The 27,119-nt window shown below is 39.3% G+C and overlaps 1 protein-coding gene across 4 annotated transcripts in view; it reads right to left on the minus strand.

The window, feature by feature from the left end:
- Window positions 1–1,866: 1,866 nt before the first annotated feature.
- Window positions 1,867–27,119, minus strand: part of LOC115231657 (putative uncharacterized protein DDB_G0291608) — a 55,293-nt gene continuing 30,040 nt past the window's right edge. For 2 of the 4 annotated variants that reach the window (XM_029801631.2, XM_029801630.2), the window contains exons 2-6: window positions 11,114–11,190; window positions 9,561–9,623; window positions 6,131–6,388; window positions 3,891–4,012; window positions 1,867–3,132 (exon numbers count right to left, since the gene is read on the minus strand). In XM_029801631.2, the coding sequence (XP_029657491.1) occupies window positions 3,030–3,132; window positions 3,891–4,012; window positions 6,131–6,388; window positions 9,561–9,623; window positions 11,114–11,185 (618 nt within the window). In that variant the 5' untranslated portion in view covers window positions 11,186–11,190 and the 3' untranslated portion in view covers window positions 1,867–3,029. Of the gene's footprint in view, window positions 3,133–3,890; window positions 4,013–6,130; window positions 6,389–9,560; window positions 9,624–11,113; window positions 11,191–22,070; window positions 22,222–27,119 lie in introns of those variants that run through there. The other 2 variants (XM_036500136.1, XM_029801632.2) reach the window with 2 other exon arrangements.

The following is a 27,119-nucleotide window of genomic DNA, read 5'->3' on the forward strand; positions in this document are numbered from 1 at the left end:
CTTTCCCTGATATTGACAACTCCAATATTACTAGCAAATTCGATGATCATAATTTCATCACAATTTAACATACTTCAAATCTAGACTGCATTTTCCTCTTCTGAGGATTGAATGTGCCAGCCTTTGCAATTCCCGTAACCAATTTACAGGTGATGGGAAGCAGGTAACTAAGCAAACCCAAAGGCTTATAAATGGATGAAGAGCTACCCAACAACCAAACCAGATATTGGGTGGATAATAAACCTTCCAGAGCAAGTCCATACCAGTAGTTTCAACACTTTCTGAAACTGATGCACTTTAATAAGCAAACTACTACTACAAACGGCCGAGTACTCCTAAGCTTTATGTTCAGTCTCCAGGGAAGACTGAACATAAAGCTGGCATATTCTTATAAGTATATCCATGGCCATTGCTCTGATGAACTTTCTGGCCTGGTACCCTCTTGGAACAAATATATTCAGTCCATCGCCAGTTCAGCTAATACTTTTCTATATTTCTGAGATGAGGAATTATGTACACTATTTACAATAGACGGACAAATGTCCTCATCTTGTTAGTTGTTATCACGTTTCGGCTGGTGTACTCTCCAGCCTTCATCAGGTGTTCTGGTAGAATTTTGAACCCAACCCTTTATTTGACTAATGGGGTACACTGTTCTCATCCCTAAGATAAGTTGCTGGTGTTATTTTTCTGTTGATATTATTTTTGAAATCCCTGCCTGGGATTGAACTTAGAATCCAAAGACTAATAGCTCTTATCCAATACACCAAAGACATGTCTTCTCTCTGCTCCACGTCTGTCTGTCTGTCTGTCACATCATACTCTGCTGCCTTAAGAAGGGGATATACATTAGCTAATGTTGTCCTAGATACACACTGTATGACAAAAACAAAAGATTGGGATGGTCATAAATGGAATGTCTTTGATTATAAATCCAGCAGATCACAACTGATCTGTGAGTAAACAACAACAGCTGCAGTGGAGGGGCAATGGACCAGTGGTTAAAGCAGCGGTTTCGATTCCCAGACCAGGCATTGTGAGTTTTTATTGAGCAAAAACACCTAAGCTCCACGAGACTCGGGCAGGGGTGGTGGCGAACCCCACTGTATTCTTTCAACACAACTTTCTCTCTCTTTCTTCCTACTTCTGCCACAAAGCAGAGGAACCATGGTGTAACCCACTATGGTGTGGTAAACTTTCAGACCCTAGTCTAGAATGTGAATCCTCTGTACCCCAGGATGGTTCAGCTCTCCATCCGTTAAACGCCACCGTTTATGTAATGAGGATAACAACATAGCTTTCGCGCTCGTGCAACCGCCAGTCTATTGCTTGTGGTGGGTGGATCTTCAAGTTGCCACACGTATTCTTAGTAGCTTAGAGTAGGCTCGAATTAGAGATTATTCTTTGTGACTAATGGCATGAGTCCTGATTAGGAGAAGAAGAACATTAACAACAACAACAGCTGCAACAATAATAACAACAGTGATTCAAGGCATATATAAATGTTCTTTTTATTTACTTTCAACTAGTTCCACTGTCGTATACGGTGTGTCGAATGTCTTTCTTCTTGTAGACATTTGTTATAAAGACAGCTTGAATCTATTTACATTGAAACACATTTTGATAAATTTTTTTCCCCCAAATGCAGAAAATTACTGAAATTGAGTGAGTTCAATTTTTTTCTTTTCCTTTTGCACAGGAAAACAAAAAGAGAGAGAGAAAAAAAAGATACAGGCCGGGGAAAAAAAAAACATACTAATTAAATAAACTAAAAGCAAACAACTGGTAAAACACAAAAATGTGTTGTGGGTGGGAGGGGTGAATAGAGTGAGCATGAAGGGAGACAATCCAATAAATTCTTTTGTATTCATCTGAAGACGTCCCCACCCCCACCCACCCCCCACACTCCAAACCAAAACAACATTTGAGTTGAATATTAAAAGTTCTTGAGCAAAACCCTTCACTTCACATTGTTCCAGTCTGCTCGGCTGTGAATGGGTGACCCTGTGATGGACTGGCTTGCCTAACCAGTGGGATGGCACCATTTGAAAGCCTAAAAACGATGCAAAGTGCACTGTGACCAGTGAGGTATAACAACGTCTGATAGTCTGGTTGATCAGGTGATTACTATAACTTAACAAGACACTCTTGACTATATTAGTTATACATTGATGTCAATGGTTTCAGCAGGGAACTACACTGAACTTCATTGCTCATTTATAGTTGGGCAAACTTAACTGAGCATTCTACAGAGCCAGGAAGAGACTAAAATCCATTAATGCGATGCTTAACCAACTCAGCTATTTGTGATTCTTAAACATAAATATACAAACCAATTAAAAAAAAAAAGAAAAGAAAATTATTTTTCATTTTTCTTCCTTTTCCTAGTTTTTTTTTCTTTAACTCCTTTACTCTCCACCATTTCATACAGATATAGGTGGGGCTGGATCTTTGGAAATATTAATTCTTTTCTTTCTGGGTTTGTTTTTTTTTTTTTTTCAATTTCTTTTTTTCATATTGTTGAAGTTAGTGCTCTTCCAACACCAGCTGATACACAACACAATTGTGAAGTAAGAATGGGGAACCTGTTGTCAATTACTAAGACTGGAGTTTACACAAAAAATGTCTCTTGTCCAAGGACAGAGAACAACAACTGCAGCAACATTTGCATGTGTCTCCAGCACCTTAACCAGACGGTCGTTGTGTTTCCACTTTTTTCTTCCAACTTTTTCTTTAAATCCCCCATCATCAAATGACAAGTCCCCCAGAACCATTGAAAATATTTTAATTTCAAAGAGATTTGGATATCTCTTCTTTCTTTTTTTTTTATATGAACAATTATGAATTTAAAAGGTGTGTGAAAATATGATTTCAAAGAGGAAAAAAAAAACTTTGAGATATTTATAATATAATCAGCTGGTATTTTATAAAAATAATAATGAAAGTGTGAACAAAGAGTCACATAAAATGAAGAATGAAAGAAAATAAAAAAAAATTTACAACAAAAAAAATTAAACATCAACTTAATCTCAGTAATAGTCTGACACATAAGTCCTCATATCAGCTATAGTGTCCCAAGAGGGCTTGCAGTAGGAACGATTCAGCCCAAGTTGGTAGCCAAATGCACCACCTCTGCAACAAAAAGAGAAAACGGGAAAATGAAGATTAGATATTTAACAAAGCTTCCATATAATATACACACACACACACACACACACACTCACTTATTATTAGTTCATCGCTTGTTGTCGGCGATGACCAAGGACATCATATAGAAGACAGACAGGGCACAGTGTGTCCAGCTGTAGCCAATCAGTCCAATACCTGCTTGGAAGGCTCTGCTGAAGGTCTGCTGGGACTGCACTTCCCAACCCTGTGGTCTTGGGTTCAGTCCCATTACACAGTACTGCACTGGCACAGTTTGTATTTTTTTTGTGCTCCTACAATCCTGCTCTGTAAATAGAGCTTGCTCACCCTTAGAATTCCCAAATAGCTTGTAGTATTTTTATGGTATGCTACCAATTCTAGTCTTAAGTATTCCTCGTGTGTGAAAATAAAAAGTAAAAAGTAGAAGATGCCTAACCGTACATACTCTTCCTTTTGAGTCTTTTACTTTTTAATTTTATATATGTATGTATATGTACAGTTAGGCATCTTTTACTTTTAGGAAGGGCATCCAGGTGTAGAAACACTGCCAGATCAGACTGGAGCCTGGTGCAGCCTCCTGGCTTCCCAGACCCCAGTCGAACCGTCCAACCCATGCTTGCATGGAAAGCAGACATTAAACGATGATGATGATATATATATATATATATATATACAGCAGTATTATGGAAACCAAAAAGAGATTGAAACCAAGATAATAACAGGAAGACAGAATCAAAACTTACACACAGAACCTATCTGCTGGCCCTAAAGTGGTATTAAATTTCTGATAATAAGTTGGTGTTGAAGATGATGAACTCTCAGACTGTATTTGGTACGATTCCTTTGGTTTAGAATCTGAATTCTGCTACAAGACAAAAAAAGACATTAATAAACAAATTAAAAGAGAAAAGAAAACATCTTTTTAGTCGAATATTAAATCAAAGTAAATCCTACTGAAAGGAAGGAACTAAAAGGAAGAACCAGATTCCATCCAAAATGGATTGGGTTCTTATATCTAAAAGTGCAAACATGGCTGTGTGGTTAAGAGGCTTGCTTCCCAACCCTGTGGTCTTGGGTTCAGTCCCATTACACAGTACTTCGAGCAAGTATCTTCCACTATAGCCTCAGGCTCACCAAACCCCTATAAGAAGTTTGTGTGTGTACTCATCAGTAGAGATCACATGATTATTGTAAATCAGCATCGTTATCATCATCATCACCATCATCATCACGATGAAAAACACATCCAGCCATGGGAAAATATTACTTAACTTGGAAACAGGTGAAGATTGGCAACAGGAAAAGCATCCAACCATAAAATTCAGTCTCAACAAATTTCTTCTGACACATGCAAGCATGGAAAAGTGGATGTTAATTGACGATGATGAAAGAATGCATTAAATTAAGTTACAAGATTTTATTTTAATAAAACTTTTTCTTTAAATCCCCCTTCATCAAATGACAAGTCCCCCAGAACCATTGAAAATATTTTAATTTCAAAGAGATTTGAATATCTCTTCTTTCTTTTTTTTATATGAACAATTATGAATTTAAAAGGTGTGTGAAAATATGATTTCAAAGAGGAAAAAAAAACTTCTTTTAGTTTCCTTTTTTGCAATTTACAAATTTTTACTTGACCAACAAAGCCATACAATTTACTACAACCAGCCGTTAATGTGTACATCATATCATTTTAAGTAATTCCTAAAATAGTTGTAAGCCATCAGTCTCTTCTCGCTCTTCAAATTAATGGCAGCTATAACAAACTTGAGAAGGTGCATGGATTAATGGTTACAGCATTGGAGTCATCATCCTCATCGTCGTAGTTTAACATCCGCTTTCCATGCTGGCATAGGTTGGATGGTTTGACTGAGGACTGTTGAGCCAGAAGGCTGCACCAGGCTCACTCAGTCTGATCTGGCAAAGTTTCTACAGCTGGATCCTCTTCCTAATGCCAACCACTCCAAGAGTGTAGTGGGTGCTTTTACGTGCTACCGACACGTAGGCCAGTCAGGCAGTACTGGCAACGACCACGCTCAAAAGGTGTTTTTTACATGCCACCTGCACAGGAGCCAGTCTGGTGGCACTGGCAACGACCATGCTCAAATGGTGATTTTTATGTGCCAACAGCACGGGAGCCAGTCCAGCGGCACTGGCAACAACCACACTCAAATGTTGTTTCCATCCTAAAATTGTGGATTTAATTCCTGGACCAGACAACACATTGTTTCTTGAGCAAGTTACTTCATTACACATTGCTCCAGTTCACTCAACTGGCAATATTGATGGAGTGACATCCTATCTGATAGAATACATTATATTCCACAGAATCCAGGAAACTGGCCCCTATGAGTCTATATAACTCGGGAAGGATTCCATAACAAGCTCGTATTTCGACCTGAAATTTAGTTAAAAGAATTCTGGTTTCGTGATATTGACATGGTCGATGCCAGCCCCCTCGCCCCAACTGGCACCTGTGCCGGTGACATGTAAAAGGCACCATCCGAACATGGCTAATGCCAGCACCACCTTGACTGGCTCTCATGCCAGTGGCATGTAAAAGCACCATCCGAACGTAGTCGATGCCAGCCCCCTCTAGCCCCTGTGCTGGTGACACATAAAAAGCACCTACCACACTCTCGGAGTGGTTGGCATTAGGAAGGGTATCCAGCTGTAGAAACACTGCCAGATCAGATTGGAGACTGGTGCAGCCACCTGGCTTCCCAAACCCCAGTCGAACTGTCCAACCCGTGCCAGCATGGAAAATGGACGTTAAACGATGCTGCTGCTGCTGATGATGATGATGATGATGATGGTGATGGTGGTGGTGGTGGGAGGAGGGGAGGGGAGAGGGAGGAGGAGGAGGAACTAGCTGATTGTGGATAAGCTTTCTCTACAAAGAAAGGTCAAACCATGACACACCAAAACTATGCCTTTACACATTTGATAAAGTAAAAACAATTGATAAAGTCTGATATTTTACCTCATTGTGTTTAGGGTCCTGGACGAATGTAGTTTCATCACATGAAGCAAAGTCTGTTGGTTGCTGAAGTTGTTGATGATGAAAAGTGTTATTGTTGTTTTCATTGACAATGCTGCTGTTGTTGTTGTTGTTGTTGTTGTTGCTGAAGCCATTGCTGCTATTTTCTAATTGCATCATTCCACAGCCATTGCTAACTTCACCTTCTTCCATAGTTTCTTCCATATCTGATGCCGGGTTTATTTCGGCAACAGATTCTTCCTAAATACACACATAAAACAAAAAAACATTTATTTTTCACCAGGTTAAGTTCAATCAACCAAATCAATGTTTAAACCTTTAGCATTTAAACCAGCTGTAATATCCGGTCGTAATATCCTTCCTGTTTTATGCCCAAGCTAACCAGATCTGGCCTTTTACATCTACCCTACAATGTCATACCTAAAGTAAAGAGTCATATAGTTGAAATATAAAAGCTACAAAATAATATATAATTCAAAAATAATGTAAATTTACAAATATTACATTTGATGGAGTAATCTGAATGCTAAAAGGTTAAACATAGAAAGGACTATAAACGAAATTCCCATGACACCTTGGCCAAGTGTCATCTTGTACAATAGCCACGAGCCAAGCAAAGCCTTGTGAATGGATTTCATAGGAAGAAATTGAAGGAAGCCAATCGTGTATACACACACACACACACACACATATGCATGTGTATATCTTCGTGTCTGTGTTTGTCCCCTACCACCACCACTGCTTGACAACAGGTATAGATTTAAGTCCTTGTAATTTAACGGTTTGACAAACAGAGTCCATAGAATAAGTACCAATTTTCTAAAAAAGTAAGGACTAGAGTCAATACATTCAACTAAAAATTCTTCAAGGCTGTGCCCCAGCATGGCCGCAGTCTAAACTCTGAGAGTTGTCACTTTCTGAGTCATTTATTTTTCTGTTTTGGCCTTGATTTTCTGCAAACAAATTTTTTTTTTCAATAAGAGAGGAGAGAATTCTTTGCAAAAGCAGCTGTCTTAACAGCTTGCTTCCAGTAACATAGCTAGGGAAGAGGCCGAAAGGGGCACGGCACTTTCAAATCTACTGTATAAGCTTATATAGGCTGTAAGACCTGAGGAAGGGAGGCAGTAAACTCAAAAACTGCCCCATGTGGCACACACTCAAGTTATACCACTGCTGGTTTCCTTCTTAAACATTTACGATCAACAATCAGCGGTTCACAAACGGGATAAACTCCTCCACCCCCACCCCCACACAGCAAAATAGTAAATTGGGGGTCTGCACCGTTTTTAGGGATTCAGGCGTATTTATTGTGAGAAACAATTATGTTTCTTTCTCTAATACTTTACACAGTTCAACATGTTTCCAATTACTGAAACATTCCCTCAGAGAGTGTTATTGCAAACTGGCACAAGTGAATGGGTGAAAGACATAATAGGAACTGTGAAAGAAGTATCTATAAAATTAGTCTTTAAATATCAAATGGTTTTGGTGGGGTCCACCAGAGTAAAATAGCAATCGAAGGGGTACATAAGTAAAGAAATGATTCAAAGACACTGGTCTGTCTGTAAAAAAAAAAAGAGAAACCTGACTGACAGAGTTATGTCCCTTGCTGATAAGTGCAACACAACTATTACCTCCCTTTATGTTTTGAAGTCCTCTCCTGGTCAGCTTTACTTCTTCTTCCCATTCAAGAGTCGATGAAAATTAAAATATCAGTTGTATTAGTCGAGTTGTGTGGTCGATTTAACAGACTACATTCTTCCCAGAATTTGTTGATATAAACTTAAGTTAGAAATCATTATTATTATTATTATTTTATGTTTGACTTTTGCTTTACATTTGTACAAGTTGGCTCACCCATAGACCTCAAAAGACAAGTTAGAAGTTCATGTTGGTGTTATGCCTAGGGTGCCATATATTTGGTTTTGTACATAGTGTTGCTTAAGAAACTATAAGAAAATTATGTGTTTGTTTTAAAACTTGAGATTACATAGAAAGTATTTTGCGTAGGACATGGGCAGTTCCCATGAGCACTATCTTTTGAATTTTTGCCATTTTGGGGTTTCCTGGTATCTGAGCTAGGTAGCAATCAGCCCCTTTTGCTATCATTCCCAGGGCACCTATGATAACAGGTATTGTTTTAGTCTTCAGGTCCCACATTTTGCTAATTTCTATTTCAAGATCTTTATACATTATATCGATTGAGACAGTCATATCAAAAGAGGAAGCATGATTTTTGTCTGAAGTCTTTCAATATGACGTCTGGCCTATTTGCATCTATCTTTCTGTCAGTTTAAATGGTGAAGTTCCAGAGGAGTGAGATGTGATCATTTGTAAGCACTGGCAGTGGTTTGTGTTCCCACCAGTTTTTATCATAGGGCAAGTCCAGGTTTTTGCAAATTACCCAGTGAATATATTGTGCAGCTCTATCATGCCTGTTGAGATACTCTGTAGGCGCAAGAAGACTGCACTTAGAGACAACATGATCAATGGTTTCATTTTGTTGTTGACATACATGACATGTTGAGAAGCTGCCATTCTTTAATATGTTGGCCTGGTAGTTCCTTCTTCTTCTTCTTATTATTATTATTTTTTTTTTTTAGTTTAGCTCAGGTTCGGTCTTATTCCTGTTAAGAATTATGTGGGTAGCAGGTTACTACCTGTAAGTTTAGGTATCCACTAGTTTTCAGCTGTCTTTCAAGTGCTTAGAATCCTCCTGATAATCCTTGCTGTCCCTAAGAGACAAACTTTCTTTTGGAACTCTACTGGGCATTCTAATACAATCTCCTTCAGCCATTTGTCTATATCTTGGTTTACTGTTCCCAACGCACCAATTATTATAGGCACAACTATTACTGCTTGCATGCTCCAAATTCTTCCCCTCATTATTATTATTATTATTATTATTATTATTATTATTATTATTATTACATTAGTTAAGAGTAGAGGAATGCAAAATTGGAAGTACAAAGGAGAAAATACTTAGAAGAATTTTGTTATATTGCATTCTAAGTTTAAAAAATTATACCACAGGCAACTTTGGAGATCATCCATTAAGGCTGGTTCAATATCTACAAGCGAAGTTTTGGAATGAATGAATCAACAATGCTTATCTCTAAAATTTGTGGTGGGAAGATAAACACAAACAGAAAGACATGCACATGTGTGTGTGTGTGTGTGTGTGTGTGTGTGACAGGTTTCCATACAGTTTCTTTCAACCAAATCCGTTCACAAGACATTGGTTGACCCCAGGTTATAGGGGAAGATACTTGCCCAAAATGCCATGCAGTGGGACTGAATCTTAAATCATAAGGTTCCAAGGTTTTTTAGCCACACAGCTATGTGCATGAGTGTGTAAGTGGGTGCGTGTGGGGGGGGGGTGACTCATAATGTCAGCATAGATCAAACTTACCTGTTTCCATTCACAACCTCTGTCATAGTTCAGAAGTCCTAAACATTGCCGTTTTTGATCATTCTACAAAATAATAATAATAATAATGATGATGATGATAACAACAACAACAACAACAAAAAGCTGGCCAAAAAGTATAATGACACTAGCAGAGCTGGAGACAATGCCGAATGGCTTGCAGAAGGGAAAATTATCCTAATTTCCAAATCCACTTAAATGGCAAACCTACAAAATTACAGACTGATAACTTGTCTCCCTACAATTTACAAAGCCTTTACAGCAATAATATTGCAGAGAATAGACAAACATCACGAAAAAACAACCTGCTTCAGAAGAGCAGAAGGGATGCTACTGATCAATAAAGCCATAACTGAAGACAGTTGCAGAAAGAAGAAGGATCTAAGTCTGGCCTGGATCGATTACCGAAAGGCTTTTGATAGTATTCCCCACACATGGATCCTATAAACTCTAGCCATGAACAAGATAGCATCAATAATCAAAAGATATATAACACATTCCATGAATAATTGGCAGAGAGTGCTACAGCTCCAGACAAAGATGGGCTACAGGATATATTCTGCTCAATAGCACAGATTATCCTACCTGCTGGCTCATACATCATGTGACACAAGGAGACATTCCTTGATTTTTTAAAAGTTTCTTTACAAGCATGACTGTGAAAAAAACAAGTGTCTCCAAGATGATGGCTTCATCCAGGTATTGTAAGCAATGTTCTCCAATTGTTCTACTGATGCATGTTTTCAAAAACTGTCTCTTTATAAATTAGTCTCTCACTTTTATCATATAACAAAAAAAGTGGTGATACTGTATTTCAGATGATCTTATAATTAAGTTTCATTATCATCATCATTACTTAACATCTGTTTTCCATGCTAGTATGGGTTGGACAGTTCGACAGGATCTGACAGACTGCAGAGCTGCACCAGGTTCCATAGTCTGGTTTGGCATGGTTTCTACAGCCGGATGCCCTTCCTAATGCCAACCATTTTACAGTATGTACAAGGTGTTTTTTATGTGCCACCAGCACTAGCGAAGTTGCCAACTTCCAGTTTATAAAGTGCAAGTTACTTGGTGACTCTGTCAGTGCAGGTGCCACTTAAAAAGCACCCAGTCCACACTGTAAACAGGTTGGTGTTTGGAAGGGCATCCAGCTGTAAAAACCCTGCCAAAACTGACCTTGCCTGTGCTTGGACCATGTAAAAAGCACAAAGTTCACTCGGCAGAGTGGTTGGTGTTAGGAAGGGCATCCAGCTGGAAAAATCCTGCCAAAACAGACACAGGAGTCTGGAGCAGGCTTCTGCCTGGCCAGCTCCTCTTAAACCATCCCACCCATGCCAGCATGGAAAGCGGACGTTTAATGCTGATGATGATTATCTTAGATTACGGTGCAGCACTATGATACAAACTGTCGATTCTTCAGCTACAAGTCTGATACTTTATCCAAGCAACTAATTAGGTCCTTCCAATTGTATTTACCATAATTTTAATTTCCAGTTCACCTGCGTACAATAAATAAAATAAAAAGAACTTACCTGCATACACTCAGCAAAGAAATCCTGGTCTAAACTCTTACGCTTATTCTGAATGAAATATTTGGTCGGCATAATTGCTTTAAAAAAGAAAAAAAAAGAAAGAAATAATCAAAATTATTAAATAAAAAATAACTACATAATGTGAAATATATATTTTAAAAAACTGGGGATGTAGGGAAAGAATTTATGAACTAAAATCAAATTGATTACAAGTAGCAGTTTGATTACAAGTACAAAGTAATCTTAACCTTTATGATGAGTTTCTGAGAGAGAAGAGTTCAATATATAAGTTTAGAAAATTATAGCAAGGCCAACTTTGAAAATCATCCATTAAGGCTGGGTCAATATCTATCTACAAGCAAAGTAAGGCTGTGAGCTGGCAGAATCGTTAGCACGCCGGGCGAAATGCTTAGCAGTATTTCGTCTGTCTTTACGTTCTGTGTTCAAATTCTGGTCAACTTTGTCTTTCATCCTTCCAGAGCTGATAAATTAAGTACCATTTGTGTGCCGGGGTCGATCTAATCACTGGCCCCCTCCCAAAAAATTTTGGGCCTTGCGCTTAGAGTAGAAAAAAATATTGTTATTATTATTATTATTATTATTATTTGTAGTAGTAGTAAAGCAGCAAGTTGGCAGAATCGTTAGCACACCAGGCAAAATACTTTGCGGTATTTCGTCTGACTTTACACTCTGTATTCAAATTCCGCTAAGGTCGACTTTGCCTTTCATCCTTCCGGGGTCAATAAATTAAGTACCAGTTGCATACTTCGGTCAACCTAATCGACAGTCCCCCACTCCCCAGAAATTTCAGGCCTTGTGCCTAGAGTAGAAAAGAGTATCTACAAACAAAGCCTTTGGTTGAATGAAACAATAGTATTTATCTCTAAAATTTGTATTGTTGCAGTCATTGTTTTAATGTCCACTTCTCCATACTTGTTATGAGTTGGACAAAGTTTAATGAGGCAGACTTGTAACAGCCAGGTGCTCTTCCTGTTGCTAACCCTCAACTGTTTCTGAACAAGATAATGCTTCCCTATGGCCAGACACAGTTTTGCAGAATATTGGAAACGAAAATAATTTCTTATATGACGATGACTATCATTTACAATTATCACATGATTCCAGGGCAAGGACACACACACACACACACACACACACACACACACACATACACACATAGGGTCGATGCCAGTGCCACCTGACTGGCTCCCGTGCCGGTAGCGCGTAAAAGGCACCCGCTACACTCTTGGAGTGGTTGGCGTTAGGAAGGGCATCCAGCTGTAGAAACACTGCCAGATCAGACTGGAGCCTGGTGCAGCCTCCTGGCTCTCCAGACCTCAGTCAAACCGTCTAACCCATGCCAGCATGGAAAGCGGACGTTAAATGATGATGGTGATGATGATGATGATGACAGGGGCTCTTTTCAGTTTCTGTCAACCAAATTCATTAGAAGACACTTGCCCAAAATGCCATGCAGTGGGACTGAACCAGGAAGCACATGGCTGAGAAAGTAAGCTTCATATCCACACAATCATACGTCTTTCGGTTAATTAATTAATAATTTATGTACGCAACTATTACGAACTATTACAGTAAGGGAGACAACCACTCATTATTTAAAATTTTTACCCAGTTAACTCCCGTATACAAATACCACCACGTCGTCATTTTCTAAAAAGTTATTTTTGTAAAGACGAACGAAGTTTATTCAGCTGCTTACTAAGAAAATAAAAACTGCACAGAGGAAGTGCGTGACTTGTTCTACTTTCTGAGCTGACCTACTATTTCTGAATACCACAAACTGTTTTGTTAAATATAAACTTGTTGAGGAACGTATAAACTTGACAAAATGCTTAATAATTTATAATAATACAATTTGACAATTAAACAATTTTTTTTTTTTTTTTGCTTTATCTTCTTTTACTTGCTTCACACATTGGACTGCGGCCATGCTGGAGCATTGCGTTGGAGGTTTAATCCCGCCTAGTATTTATCTTAAAGCTGGTACTTATTCTATTGGGCTCTTCTGCCAATCCTCAATGTTACGGGGACGTAAACAAACCAACACCGGCTGTCTAGCAATGGTGGTGGTGGTGGTTAACAAACAGCACTAGCACAGACTAATATATATATATATATATATATATATATATATATATATATATATAACTTGCTGGAACTTACATTTTTCAAATTTATTTTGTTATAGTTCACTGGCAGTACTCCAGCAAGGCCACAGCCTAGGGGATGAAACGTATAAAAGAATTATAAAAACATGCTATATATATATATATATATATATATATATATATATATATATATATAGCACATATATATATGTGTGTGTGTGTGTGCGTGTGTGTGTATAGATAGACAGATATATATATATATATATATATATATATATATATATATATATATATACACGACCGGTTTTGCATGGTTTCCATCAACCAAATTTACTCGCTATATTTTGGACGGCCAGGAGCTATAACAGAAGACACTTGCCTAAGCCACTGTGCAGTAGATCTGAACCTGAAACCATGTAATTGAGACACAAGCTTCTCACAACACAGTGACACTTGCACCTATTAATTGCAAAAAAATTCTACTATACTAGATTTCCGCTGGAGAAATTCTGTTAAATGTGGAAACCACTCAAAATCGCTTATTCATGCCTTGATTTGTGGAGGACCTGTATGTGTGTACATATATATATATCTCCATCACCGTGACCGACCAGGCTATCAGATGTTGCTACACATCGCTGGTCACAATGCGCTTCACACTGTTTTAGCCTTCAAATGACGCCACCCCGCTGGCTAAGCAAGCAGGCCAACAGAAGAAAGAGTGAGAGAAAGTTGTGGCGAAAGAGTACAGCAGGGATCGCCACCACCCACTGCTGGAGCCGCATGGAGCTGTAGGTGTTTTCGGTCAATAAACACTCACAATGCCCGGTCTGAGATTCGAAACCACGATCCTACAACCGCGAGTCCACTGCCCTAACCACTGGGCCATTGCGCCTCCACACACATATTTATATTTATATAAATATATATATATGTGATTGGCTCCCATGCAGGTAGCATGTAAAAACACCTTTGAGCATGGTTGTTGCCAGAACCGCCTGGTTGGCCCTCGTGCTGATGGCACATAAAAACACCCACTACACTCTCGGAGTGGTTGGCATTAGGAAGGGCATCCAGCTGTAGAAACTTTGCCAGATCAGATTTAGCCAGGTACAGCCTCTCGCTCTCCAGTCCTCAATCAAACCGTCCACCCCATGCCAGCATGGATAGCAGACGTTAAATGATGATGATGATGATGATATATAAGGGTGTAATATGGCCAAATCATCAAGGAATATGCTTTGCAAACATGAGATTCTGTGTTGGATCCCATTAGATGGTGTCTTGAGCAACTGTCTTCAACTGTACAGCTCATGTCAAGGCAAGCCTACACAGCTGTTTACAGGCTAATTCAATAAGTATGTAGTTCTGTTGATCAAACAAGTAAATACTTATTGTTAATAAACAAAAGAAAATCTATGTACATTATACATACTAGGACAGAAAAATAGATATGCTCAGAATATTAATCTCCTGGAAACTGTTCCAAAACCTGCAATCAGATAAATACCTGCCATCAGACATTTTCCATACTCTAAACATCTTGCTTCCCTGCAAATGCACACATTAAAGCTCCAAAACTAGCAACTTATTTGATAGACACCCACAAGATTATATTGATGTCTAATTTTGGCACAAAGCCAGCAATTTCAGAGGGAGAGGATAAGGTGATTACATTGACTCCAGTGCTAAACTGGAACTTATTTTATTGACCCCTGAGAGGATGAAAGGCAAAGTCAACCTCCGCAGAGTATTAACTTAGCATAATGACAAATGAAATGTGCCTAAATATTTCACCCCTCATTCTAAGAATTCTGCCAGCTTGCCGCCTTATGGAGGTGAGGGAATAATATTATTAAAGTAGTGTTGCCTGTATTAGACTAGTGACATCATGTCACATCTCGAAGATTATGCTCATGCCATCCATGAGCAAGAATATCTAATAAATGGAATATGGAATATCTAATAAATGAAAGAGACAGCAAAGTTCCTTAATCCAAAGACAACCACAAATGTCAATTGCATCATACACATAATCAGCTGCTGTCCCCAAAAAAATGTCGAGGTACCCCTCCCACAACATGATGGCTAGGAAGTAAGTGTCTTAACCTTTTAGCATTTAAACCAGCCATATCACACCCAAATATTCTTCCTGTTCTACATAGATCCTAACCAGATCTGATCTCTCACACTTATCCTACATTCATCACTATCATCATCATTAACGTCTGTTTTCCAATGCTGACATGGGTTGAACGGTTTGGCTGAGGTCTGCAGAGCCAGCAGCTGCACCAGGCTCCAACCTGGTCTGGCAAAGTTTCTACAGCTGGATGCCCTTCCTAATGCCAACCACTCCAAGAGTGTAGTGGGTGCTTTTTATGTGCCACTGGCACTGGAACCAGTAAGGTGGGTCTGGCAATGATCACATTCAGATGGTGCCATTTACATGCCACCGGCACAGGAACCAATCAGGCGAACCTATTCTAAAAGTAAATCGTCAGATCCTTGAAATCTTGAAGCAACTACATTAATGCATGACTAATACAAGACAATGTGAATACATAAGCCTAACATTTGACAGAGTAATCTGAATACGAAAGGGTTAACCATAGACTGCACCTACATCTATGTATTTGTATATATATGTAGATATATGTATGTATATTGTCATGTAGTAAAGCAGTCTTTTGCCACTGTTGTATCTGTCTTTTGACGACTGTCACTGTGACAGATATTGTTATATTCTGAAGCCGTCGATAGAATGGTTCTATCTGACAATGTACGACCCCCACCCCACCCCAGTCATACAGTATTATTATTGTCAAAGGGTTGGATCGATATTATGTCAACTCAGTATCACAATATAATTACTATATCAGCACAGACATGACTATCAACACAGTCTACATGTGCTCTCAACTTTCTTCCTTCTGCCTGTCAACCGGTTACTGGTCTATTTATAATTATAATAGCTGGCTACTACTACTTATTACCGGGTGGGGTGAACAGTTTCACTATACAATACATCATAATCATTATTACCTAACATTTACTTTTTTATGCTAGCATGGGTCAGACAGAATTTTTTCGCAAATTTTTTACAGCTGGATGCCCTTGCTGTTGCCAAACCTCACTTGTTTCCAAGCAAGGTAATATTTCCCCATGGCCAGATGTGTTTTCCAGGGAAGACTAGAAATGAAACAACCTTACTTGTATGGTGATATTCATTTACAGCCATCACCATATCTAGACAAGGACACACACACACGCACGCGCGCACACACACACACACACACACACACATAGTTCAAATTTACAGAAAACAAAAGACGAAGACAGGTGTAAGAACAACAAGCAGGCATATCCATTTAACAATCAGGAAAAATGGAAAAGCTTTTTATATTTCGAGCCTATGCTCTTTGACAGAGGTAAAAAAAAATGGAGAGAGAATGAAAAAACATGGAGAGAGGAAAATAGTGCAGGGTTCAACAGTCCAACATGACAAGATGACTGGAAGAAAGAGGTTGAATGAAAGGGAGATAATAATAATAATAATAATAATAATAATAATAATAATAATAATAATAATAATAATAATAACGGTAAAGGTAATGGTGACCCCCAAGAAACTAAGGTGCACACGCATGTGTGTATATGTATGTGAGAATGTTGTGTGTATGTTTGAATGGGGCCAAGTAAGTCTAACGTGTGTGTGTGTAGTAATTGATGTGTGCTTGTTCAAGTGGTGTGTGCGTCTGTCTGTCTGTGACAAAATAGTACAGATTGAAAGTTATCATTGTCTATGTGTTGTGTGTGTATGTGTGTGTGTGAGTGTGTGTATTGTTTGTGTTCAGGTATTATATGCTTGTGTAGGTGTGGGAGTGTGCATGGTGTGTGGTGTGCGTACTGTGTTAAACAGCATGTGTGTGTGTATAATGGTATGTGTAGTGACGCTATTGAAGATTGCGTGCAGGTGTGGATAATGGTGTGTGGTGTGGGGGCTGAGAAGTGTTCAGCGCTAGTGTGTGTGTGTGTGGAGTGTGAAGGTGTTTGTGGGTGTGTGTGTAATGGTGTGTGAAGTGAGTAATGAGTTGAGCAGTGTGTATTGTTGTTTGTATAGTGATGTGTGTGGTGAGAGTACCAAGGTAGTTAGCATGCAAGTGTGTAGGTGGAGGAAGGACAGTTGAATGTGGGAGGTGTGTGGAAATCCATGTGGGGTTGGTGTCAGATGTAGATAGGTAGTGAGCTGAGCCCATGTGGTGCAAAGGGACAAAGTGAGAGAGGAAGGAGTCCAGATGTTTGCGGGAGAGTGAGGTCGCGTCAATACAGTCATTGATTTAATGACTGTATAGCTCGGAAGTGGGACCAGTGAATTGTAATAATATTTGAGCCACAACATAGCCAACAAACAGGTTTGCATAGTTGGGGCCCATTCTTATTCCCATGGGTATATATATTTTTCCAGCTGTAAAATCCACTCGCAAGGATTTGATGAGCCCAGGGCTATAGTAGAAGAAACTTTCTCTTTCAGTTCCCCCACCCCCACCCCATCTTTGCAATGAGTTAGATGAATATGTTATTGAAGCATTGTTTTACAGCTGGATGCATTTCCTGACACAAACCCTTACCTGTTTTTCAAGTATGGGATCTTTTGAAAGCAGGAAGCAAGTGCGGAAGTTAATGATAAGAGAAGAGATAACAATGGCACTGCTGATGCTGTGACTTTCAAATAAACAAATTAAGATGGTTATGGCAGATGAGGAGGAAACTTGCAGAGATGGGGACTGACTGGGGCTCTGCCTGACGGGTCACCCAGGAGGACCTGAGAATATACCAATAAATGGGGAATGCAAAAATGTGCTGCAATGGCACAAGACCCCACACCTGACCTGATACATGCATGCACACATGCACACATGCGCATACACAAAGCATTACCATTCATACAAATGGTGTTATTGGTTTGTACTCCTCTGTGGAACCAATGTTCCATGCTGTTCTTTGTTCAACAGACAAGGGAGAAATACTGCCATGCTTGGAAATAGGAGAAGGTTTGCCACAGAAAGTTCTGTCATTACAAATTTCGACTGACTCATGAACAAGATTGTGTAGCCAAGTATTCGTCATAACTTTGTGAGCTTACATAAACGTAACTATTGAAATATCTGGTTTTGGCACAACACCAACAGAACATCATAGGCCACACCTAACACAAGGTCATTCACTTAATGACAAAGACTCACTAACCAACCAGCTACAAGCAGCTACCCAGATATGCTTTCTCTTATCTCTCTGCCTCTTCTAGTCTTACTATAAAATCATCTACTTCCTTGTTCTAGTGTGTAGTGTAACCCCAACCAAAACACACCATCACTCTGCTCCTCTCATAATAAATATTGGTTGTCAGATAAATTTGTTTCTTTCTTTCAAATGTGACTTGAATTAACGCAAAAAATATTTTTGCTTATGTTTAATGGGTATCTTTCAGAAACTCTATTCTTCATCTACAACTTTTGTTTATTGTTTCTGAAATTTGAATAAATTATATCTTTTTTCAGCGTAGGAGTGGCTGTGTGGTAAGTAGCTTGCTTACCAACCACATGGTTCCGGGTTCAGTCCCACTGCGTGGCACCTTGGGCAAGTGTCTTCTACTATAGCCTCGGGCCAACCGAAGTCTTGTGAGTGGATTTGGTAAACGGAAACTGAAAGAAGCCTGCCGTATATATGTATATATATATATATATATATATATATATATATATATATATATATATGTATGTATGTACATGTGTATATGTTTGTGTCTGTGTTTGTCCGCCACCATTTCTTGACAACCAATGCTGGTGTGTTTACGTCCCCGTAACTTAGCAGTTCGGCATTAGAGACCGATAAAATAAGTACTAGGCTTACAAAGAAAAAGTCCTGGGGTCGATTTGCTCGACTAAAGGCGGTGCTCCAGCATGGCCACAGTCAAATGACTGAAACAAGTAAAAGAGTAAAAAGAGAGAGTATATAATGATGGAATACCAAGTAGAAAAAAAGTGATCATTTTCAAGACCTGTTTCTCTTCACTTTCAATCAATGCTTCCAAAGCTGCTCAAGACATTTGTGCTGTGTACAAGAAAGGTGCTATTACTAAAAGAACTACTCAGAAACGGTTTCCACACTTGAGATTATCAGAATTTTCCATCACTTTCCATCTAATCTAACCAATGTGGAAGAGTCTGCAATTAATATGAATACTATTTCTCCACTTCTAATTAATTTCCTTTTTAAAATACGCAAATAGGTGCAGGCATGGCAGTGTGGTGAAGAAGCTCCCTTTGTAACCATGTGCTTTTGGGTTCAGTCCCACAGCATGGCACCATGGGAAAGTGTCTTCTATTATAGCCCTAGGCCAATCAGCTCCTTGTGAGTGAATTCGATAGACAGAAACTTTGTGGGAGTCAATAATGTGTGTGTGTGTGTGTGTGTGTGTGTGTGTGTGTGTGATGGTGGTGTTAGAGAGGTAGGTGACAGGTGTGACATTTTGGATGAAAGCAGGGGAAGGAACCAGGCTGGGAGGCAGGAATAGGGAAGAAACTGTGAACCAGGAAGTCGTGCAGGTTATAGGCTCGTTTGAAGGCGGGAAGGGGTAGTTATGTGTGTGTGTGTGTGTGTGTGTGTGTGTGTGTGTGTGTGTGTGTGTGTGTGTGTGTGTGTCGTACACACCGCCTGACAATCAGTGTTGGTTTGTTTACATCCCTATAACTTAGCAGTTCAGCAAAGAACCTAATAGGATAAGTACCAGATTTAAAAAAAAATTAGTACTGAGTTCATTCTGTTCAACTAAAACCCATTAAGGTGGTGCCACAGTATGGCCACAGTTATGACTAAAACAAGTAAAAGAGTAAAAAACAAGTAATTAAAATTGACCGTGACAAAAGGTCTGATATTTCCAACAAAAAAAATAACAATTGTATGTAAGAGATAATTTATGTGTGACTATATCTCTAAGTAATCTAAAGGTGCTTCAAGGTGCCAGAATAACCTTTTGTCATGGAAAATCATTTAAGTTTGTTGAAAAGGGTCATCAGTTCAAACTCACAATAGTGCCATTGTGTTGTTCTATTCCTAGAGGACCGTGTTTAATACATACTTGTTCCAGAAATTCAGATATAAATACATAAGTATATGTAAGTGCCACATAGTAAGCACCCATGACGGTGTCACATAAAAAGTACCTGAGCTGGTGCCGCGAAAAAGGCACCAATGCTGGTGTCACATAAAAAGCAGCCATACCAGTGCCACATAGAAAGCACATATGCAGGTTCCACATAAAAAGCACCAATGATGGTGCCACATAAAGAGCACTGATGCTAGAGCCATGTAAAAAGCAGCCATACTGGTACCACATGAAAAGCACCTGGTGCCACATAAAAAGTACCTGTGCTGGTGCCATGAAAAAAAGCACCCATATTGATGCCATGTAGCAACACACATGCTGGTAGCATGTAAAAAGCACCCAGTACACTCTGTAAAGTGGTTGGCACTAGGAAGGGCATCCAGCTGTAGAAACCCTGCCAACACAGACAATTGGAGCCTAGTGCAGCACTCCGGTTTGCCAGATCTTGTCAACCATCCAACCCAAGCCAGTGTGGAAAACAGATCTTAAATGATGATGATTATTATGATAATGATATATATATATATATATATATCTTATTGCTGGTGAATAAGATGTGCCTTTTCTTTTCCGCTGCCACATACTCTCAGATGTCCCCTTTTCTACCACCCACTCCTTGCACCCACTCCTTGCACCCATCTCACCTAATCCTACCCACCTCATACCACATTTCTTTCATCACTTTCCAACTTCACCCCTTCACCACCACCCCGACCCCCGCTGTTTTAGAATGTGAGGAATCATGTCGCTCCTCTACAGCAAGAAACCAGTCCTGCTCTGGCCCTTTCTCTCATGCTCTCTCTCTACTCCCTATTCTCCTAGCATAAAGTTCTCCCTCTCCACTAGGTCTTGCAAGTTGTATAGCAAACCGCACTAGTGACGGTGACACCAAAAAAGCACCCAGGACATGCTGTAAAGTGGCAACCCATTACAAAGTGCATTGAGCCGGAGAAACCCTGCCAAACAGACACTGGAGCACATTGCAGTCTTTGGGCTCATCTGACCCTCTCAAACCAGCTATTCCATGTCAACATGCAACACAAATATTAAATGATGATTATGATGTAGTAAAGATTGTTTGCCAACATAACATAGCAGTCTTGGTTTAGGACGACTGTTGCTGTAATTTAGCCCCAGGAGACATCGTCTCCAGCTGGCTATACAACACGATCTGTGTCCTTATATTGTCAAACAAGGGAATCTAGCACCCCCACTCAGTTCAAAACAATATCTGTGTATTGCGATTTCTGGGTTATTTCTCTTCATCAGCACAGAATAATCGTTCGAAAATGTAAGCACAAAGATTGCGTCATATAGCCAGCTGGAGACGATGTCTCCGGGGCTAAATTACAGCAACATTAGTCCTAAACCAGGACTGCCGTGTTATGTTGGCAAACAATCTTTACTACAAAGTATTGTTGCTGAATATCTCACATTGTGAGATTTAAAAATAGTAATTTTCTAATTGATGATAATGATGTATCAAAAAATTGTCCTGAGTCTAATGCAGCTGTATTATGGATGGGAGGCCAAAGTGTGACATGCAAAGGAACCAGACGAGCGTAAGCCTGCAAGGCACAGCAATTGTTACTAATGATAAAATACTGGAAATGAGCCAAAATATCACAGACTGTTAGCACAAAATTACAAAATAATTGCTCACAGTTATGTGGTGAGGTGACAATATCTCTTCATACCACCTTCCCCAGCATATATAACTCACACCTGATATGTGTTTTGCATTATTTAATGTACCATTTAAGGAACATTTTTTTTTTTTTAATTATCTAAATGAAAAATTCTGCTAGCCTGTCAGCTATCTGCAATGACTGGATGACAACAAGGTCATAAGTGTGGTGTATCACCCTGGTGCATGATCATGGCTATGTAAAACAACACAGCCAGAAATATGAGTTTTACATCCTGTTTGGCAATTTTCTTAACCAGAAAATAAACAACTGTGCAGTTAAGCTGAAAGACAATTAAGTTGAAATACAGCACTCATATACTGTATCCAATATACTTTCACACATTATATATTATGTTGTTTTTGCTACGAAATATACTTGTGAGGTAGGGGCGTGTCTTACATGCCAAAAATACAGGATATAAGACAGATACAAATAAATCATTCTAGCTAGAATATATAGAGAGATAAAGGAAGGTCAATAAACGTTTACATAATTTAATTATTTTGTAATCTCTCTCACACACACACACACACACTCTCTCTCTCTCTCTCAGACAGACAAACAAACAGACAGTATACCATATGCACAGCCAAGTGCTTAAGAAGTTTGCTTTGCAATCACAAAAGTCACGGTTCAACCCCTTTGCATGGCATCGAGAGCAAATTTCATTTGTCATGGCCTCGGGTTGTGATAAATGGCACACAAGTGGAACCTAGTTTGACAGAAACTGTGTAGAAGCCCATCACATGTGTACATTTGTGTGCACGCTTGTCTAGACATCATGCTGATGGTTGTACATGATCATCATCAACATGATCATATGAGCAAGATTGTTTATTTCCAATCTTCCATGAAAAGCAAGTCTGGCCATGGGGGAAATATTCCCTTACTTGTAAACAGGTGAAGGTTGGTGACAAGAAGGGCATCTGTCCATGGAAAATCTGCCTCAAATTCCATCTGATCCATGCAAGAATGGAAAACTGGACATGAAATGGCGATGATTTAACACAATGCACTGCCTGGTCCCAGAATCGAAACCACAATCTTGCAATCATGAGGGCAACATTCTAACTGCTAGACCAAACACCTCTGCAAGCTTTACACCCATGTATAAAGAAAGCAAAAAAAAAAAATTAAATAATCCTTTCTATTGTAGACGCAAAGCCTGAAATTTTGAAGGATGAGATTACTTGATTACATCAACCCCATTGCATAACTGGTACACATACTTTATCAAACACAAAAGAACAAAAGGCAAAGTCAATCTCAGAGGAATTTGACCTCAGAACAAAGACATTTTGTCTGGCATGGTAACAATTCTGCCAGCTTGCTATCTTATAAAACTAGGTGTGGCTGTGCGGTAAGAACTTGCTAAGGCTTAAGGTGGCGAGCTGGCAGAAACGTTAGCATGCTGGGCAAAATGCTTAGCGGTATTTAGTCTGCCGTTATGTTCTGTGTTCAAATTCCGCAGAGGTCGACTTACCTTTCATCCTTTCAGGGTCAATAAATTAAATACCAGTTACGCACTGGGGTTGATGTAATTGACTTAATGTCTTTGTTTGTTCCTCTATTTTTAGCCCCTTGTAGGCAATAAAGAAATAAGAACTTACTTCCCAAACACATGATGCCATTTTCAGTCTCAGTGTCCGGCATCTTGGACAAGTGTCTTCTATTATAGCATCGGGCCAACCAAAGCCCTCTCAGTGAATTTGGTAAACAGAAACTATAAGAAGCTCATAGTGTATATATAAATATATATGTGTGGTTGATGCCAGTGCCACCTGATTGGCACCTGTGCCAGTGACATGTAAAAAGCACCATTCAGTGCTGCCTGACTGGCTCCCATGCTGATGGCATGTATAAAGCACCCACTATACTTTCGGAGTGGTTGACATTAGGAAGGGCATCTAGCTGTAGAAACCTTGCAGCTTCCTGGCTTGCCAATCCTCACTCCAACCGTCCAACCCATGCCAGCATGGAAAGCAGACGTTAAACGACGACAATGATGATAATGATAATGAGAGTGTGTGTGTCTTTGTGTCTGTCCCCTACCATCACTTGATAACTGCTGTTGGTGTGGTTCAGCACAAGTGACTGATAGAATAAGAACCAGGCTTTAAAAAAATAAGCACTGAGGTTGATTCAAGGGCGGTGCTCCAGCATGGCCGCAGTCTAATAACTGAAACAAGTAAAAGACAAAAGACGATAAAATAAATTACTGTCAGAAATTCTTGTCACTGAACTAGAAACTTTGAAGCTCAACCAGTTATCAAGTTTTCAGGATTTCTTTTTCTTCATTGACTTTTACAGTTCAAATTACAAAAAGAAAGAACCAAGTACTTTGAACTGAACAGAACAAAACGGTAAAAAGAAAAAACAATACTAAAACAAACAAAAAAAGTTAATGAAGATGGTAAAAGTATTGATCTACAGCATTAATTTCGAAGACAGCACTGGTTATTAGTCGGTTGCGAATTAATTATATAATTTAATTAGTTAAGTTGACGTAATTGTCTTCTGTGGCGCACAAGGAAATTTTGAATTTTAAGATTCCTCCAATTTATCCAACGTAGCACATCATCCGTTAAGACTGCGTGCACTTTGTCGGTCGGGAGTTTCATCTGACATTGATAATATTGAATTCTTCAAGTGAAGACAATCAATAGAATAGAAAATGCAAGTAAGCAGGCAGGGAAATACTAGACACTAGCAGTGGCAGTATACACACATGCACACATGCACTCACTGCATCGAATATCAATATATGTACCTGTGCATGTGCATATATGTGTCTGTGTGTGTGGAGGGGTATATAATGTATGTATGTATCCGATGCAAAAATAAAAAAAACATAAAGACAAAGTAAAAAAACAAAAAGGGTATTAGGTTTACACTCAGGAAAAACAGAAATAAAAGTCTTGTATGTTTTATATATATGTATATATATGTGTGTGTGTGTGTGTGTGTAATGTATCAGTCTTGGTTGTAATACCCTGACGTGCAATTTAACCCCATGTTCATCTCAAATCTACAAACCAACCGTTATTGAAGATTCCCTAAATATACAAATTCTATCACTGCACAAAGAGACAAAGGCATTTGTTTTCCTATTTTCTTGTCTGTCAAAGATTACATTGCTCAACCAGTTACTAGTTTTCTTTATGTAAACTCACTCAGTTCTTCTTATTGTTGTTATTCTTGAAGGCAGCAAGCTAGCAAAATTGTTAACACACTGGACAAAATGCTTAATGGTAATTCGCCCATTGCTACATACTGGGCTCAAATTCCACCGAGGTCGATTTTGCCTTTCATCATTTTGGGGTCAAGAAATTGAGCACTAGTGATTCACTGGGGTTTATGTAATTGACTAGTCCTCTCCCCCAAAATTTCAAAACCTTTTGCCTTCAGTAGAAAGGATTATTGTTGTTATTCTAGTCCTTAACTAATCTTATTCAGTTCTGTTTCTTGAGTAGAAATTATAAAACAGTCAATGAAGAAATTAGAAGCAAATCTTAAATACAGTTATCATCATCAGCAGCAGCAGCAGCATCATCATCATCGTTTAACATCTGCTTTCCATGCTGGCATGTGTTGGGCAGTTTGACTGAAGACTGGTGAACTAGAGGCAGCACCAGGCTCCAATCTGATATGGCAGAGTTTCTACAGCTGGATGCCCTTCCTAATGCCAACCACTCCGAAAGTGTAGTGGGTGCTTTTACATACCACTGGCTCAAGGACCAGTCAGGCGGTTCTGGCAACAACCATGCTCAAAAGGTGTTTTTTACGTGCCACCTGCACGGGAGCCCGTCCGGTGGCACTGGCAATGACCACGCTCGAATGTTGTTTTGTACGTGCCACCAGCACATGTGCCGGTAAGGCAACGCTGGCAACGATCATGCCTGAATGGTGCTTTTCACATGCCATCGGCACGGGAGCCAATCCGTGGCCCTGGCAACGATCACGCTTGGATGTGCTTTTAACGTTCCACTAGCACAAGTGCCAATCAGGCAGTACTATCATAGGCCGCTTCAGCGATTTTGATTTGTTTTCCTTGGATGTAAAAATGTATTATGTTAAGTGAAATTCCATTGTTTGATAAGTACCATAGTCCTATATTTACATGCTTATTGATAACACAGTGTCTTAATATTTAAATCTTTAATAACATAAAGTTGTGATTCTCCACCAGGGTCCATACAGCCCTTAGGGGTTCCTATAAGACTTTGTTGTTAAAATTTATCTGCAATAAATTGGTTAAACTTCTACAGTATATAAAATATTTTAACAATTTTTTTATATAATTATTAATAATATTTAATTATAAAATAATAGGAATTTTTAAACATTGAATTACTATGGAGGTCCAGTAGAATAAAATAAGAATCAAAGGGGTCCATAGGGAAAAAGGGTTGAGAATCATTGACTTAATGTAGTGTATAGTCATCTATGTATTATACTTAATGTATATACACTGTTCATAGGCCAGTTACTGCAGTATTTGTTCTGATACATCTCTTATAGATGTGCTGTGTTAAAATCGCAATATCAGATTCATCATCATCATCATCGTTTAAAGTCCGCTTTCCATGCTAGCATGGGTTGGACGATTTTGACTGAGGGGCTGGTGAACCAGATGGCTGCACCAGGCTCCAATCTTGTTCTGGCAGAGTTTCTACAGCTGGATGCCCTTCCTAATGCCAACCACTCCGAGAGTGTAGTGGGTGCTTTTTACATGCCACAGGCACGAGGGCCAGTCAGGCGGTACTGGCAATGACCTCGCTCAAATCCTTTTACACATGCCACTGGCACAGGTGCCAGTAAGGCGACGTTGGTAACAATCACACTCGAACGGTGCTCTTTTACATGCCACTGGCACAGAAGCCAGTTGGCTGCTCTGGCAACGATCACGCTCAGAAGGTGCTCTTGGCATCCTACTAGCATGGGCACAAGTGCCAGTAAGGCAATGCTGGTAACAGTCACACTCGAATGGTGCCCTTTTATGTTCCACTGGCACGGAAGCC

This window comes from Octopus sinensis, unplaced genomic scaffold (genome assembly GCF_006345805.1).
Source record: "Octopus sinensis unplaced genomic scaffold, ASM634580v1 Contig18748_ERROPOS222794, whole genome shotgun sequence".
Lineage (NCBI taxonomy): Eukaryota > Metazoa > Mollusca > Cephalopoda > Octopoda > Octopodidae > Octopus > Octopus sinensis.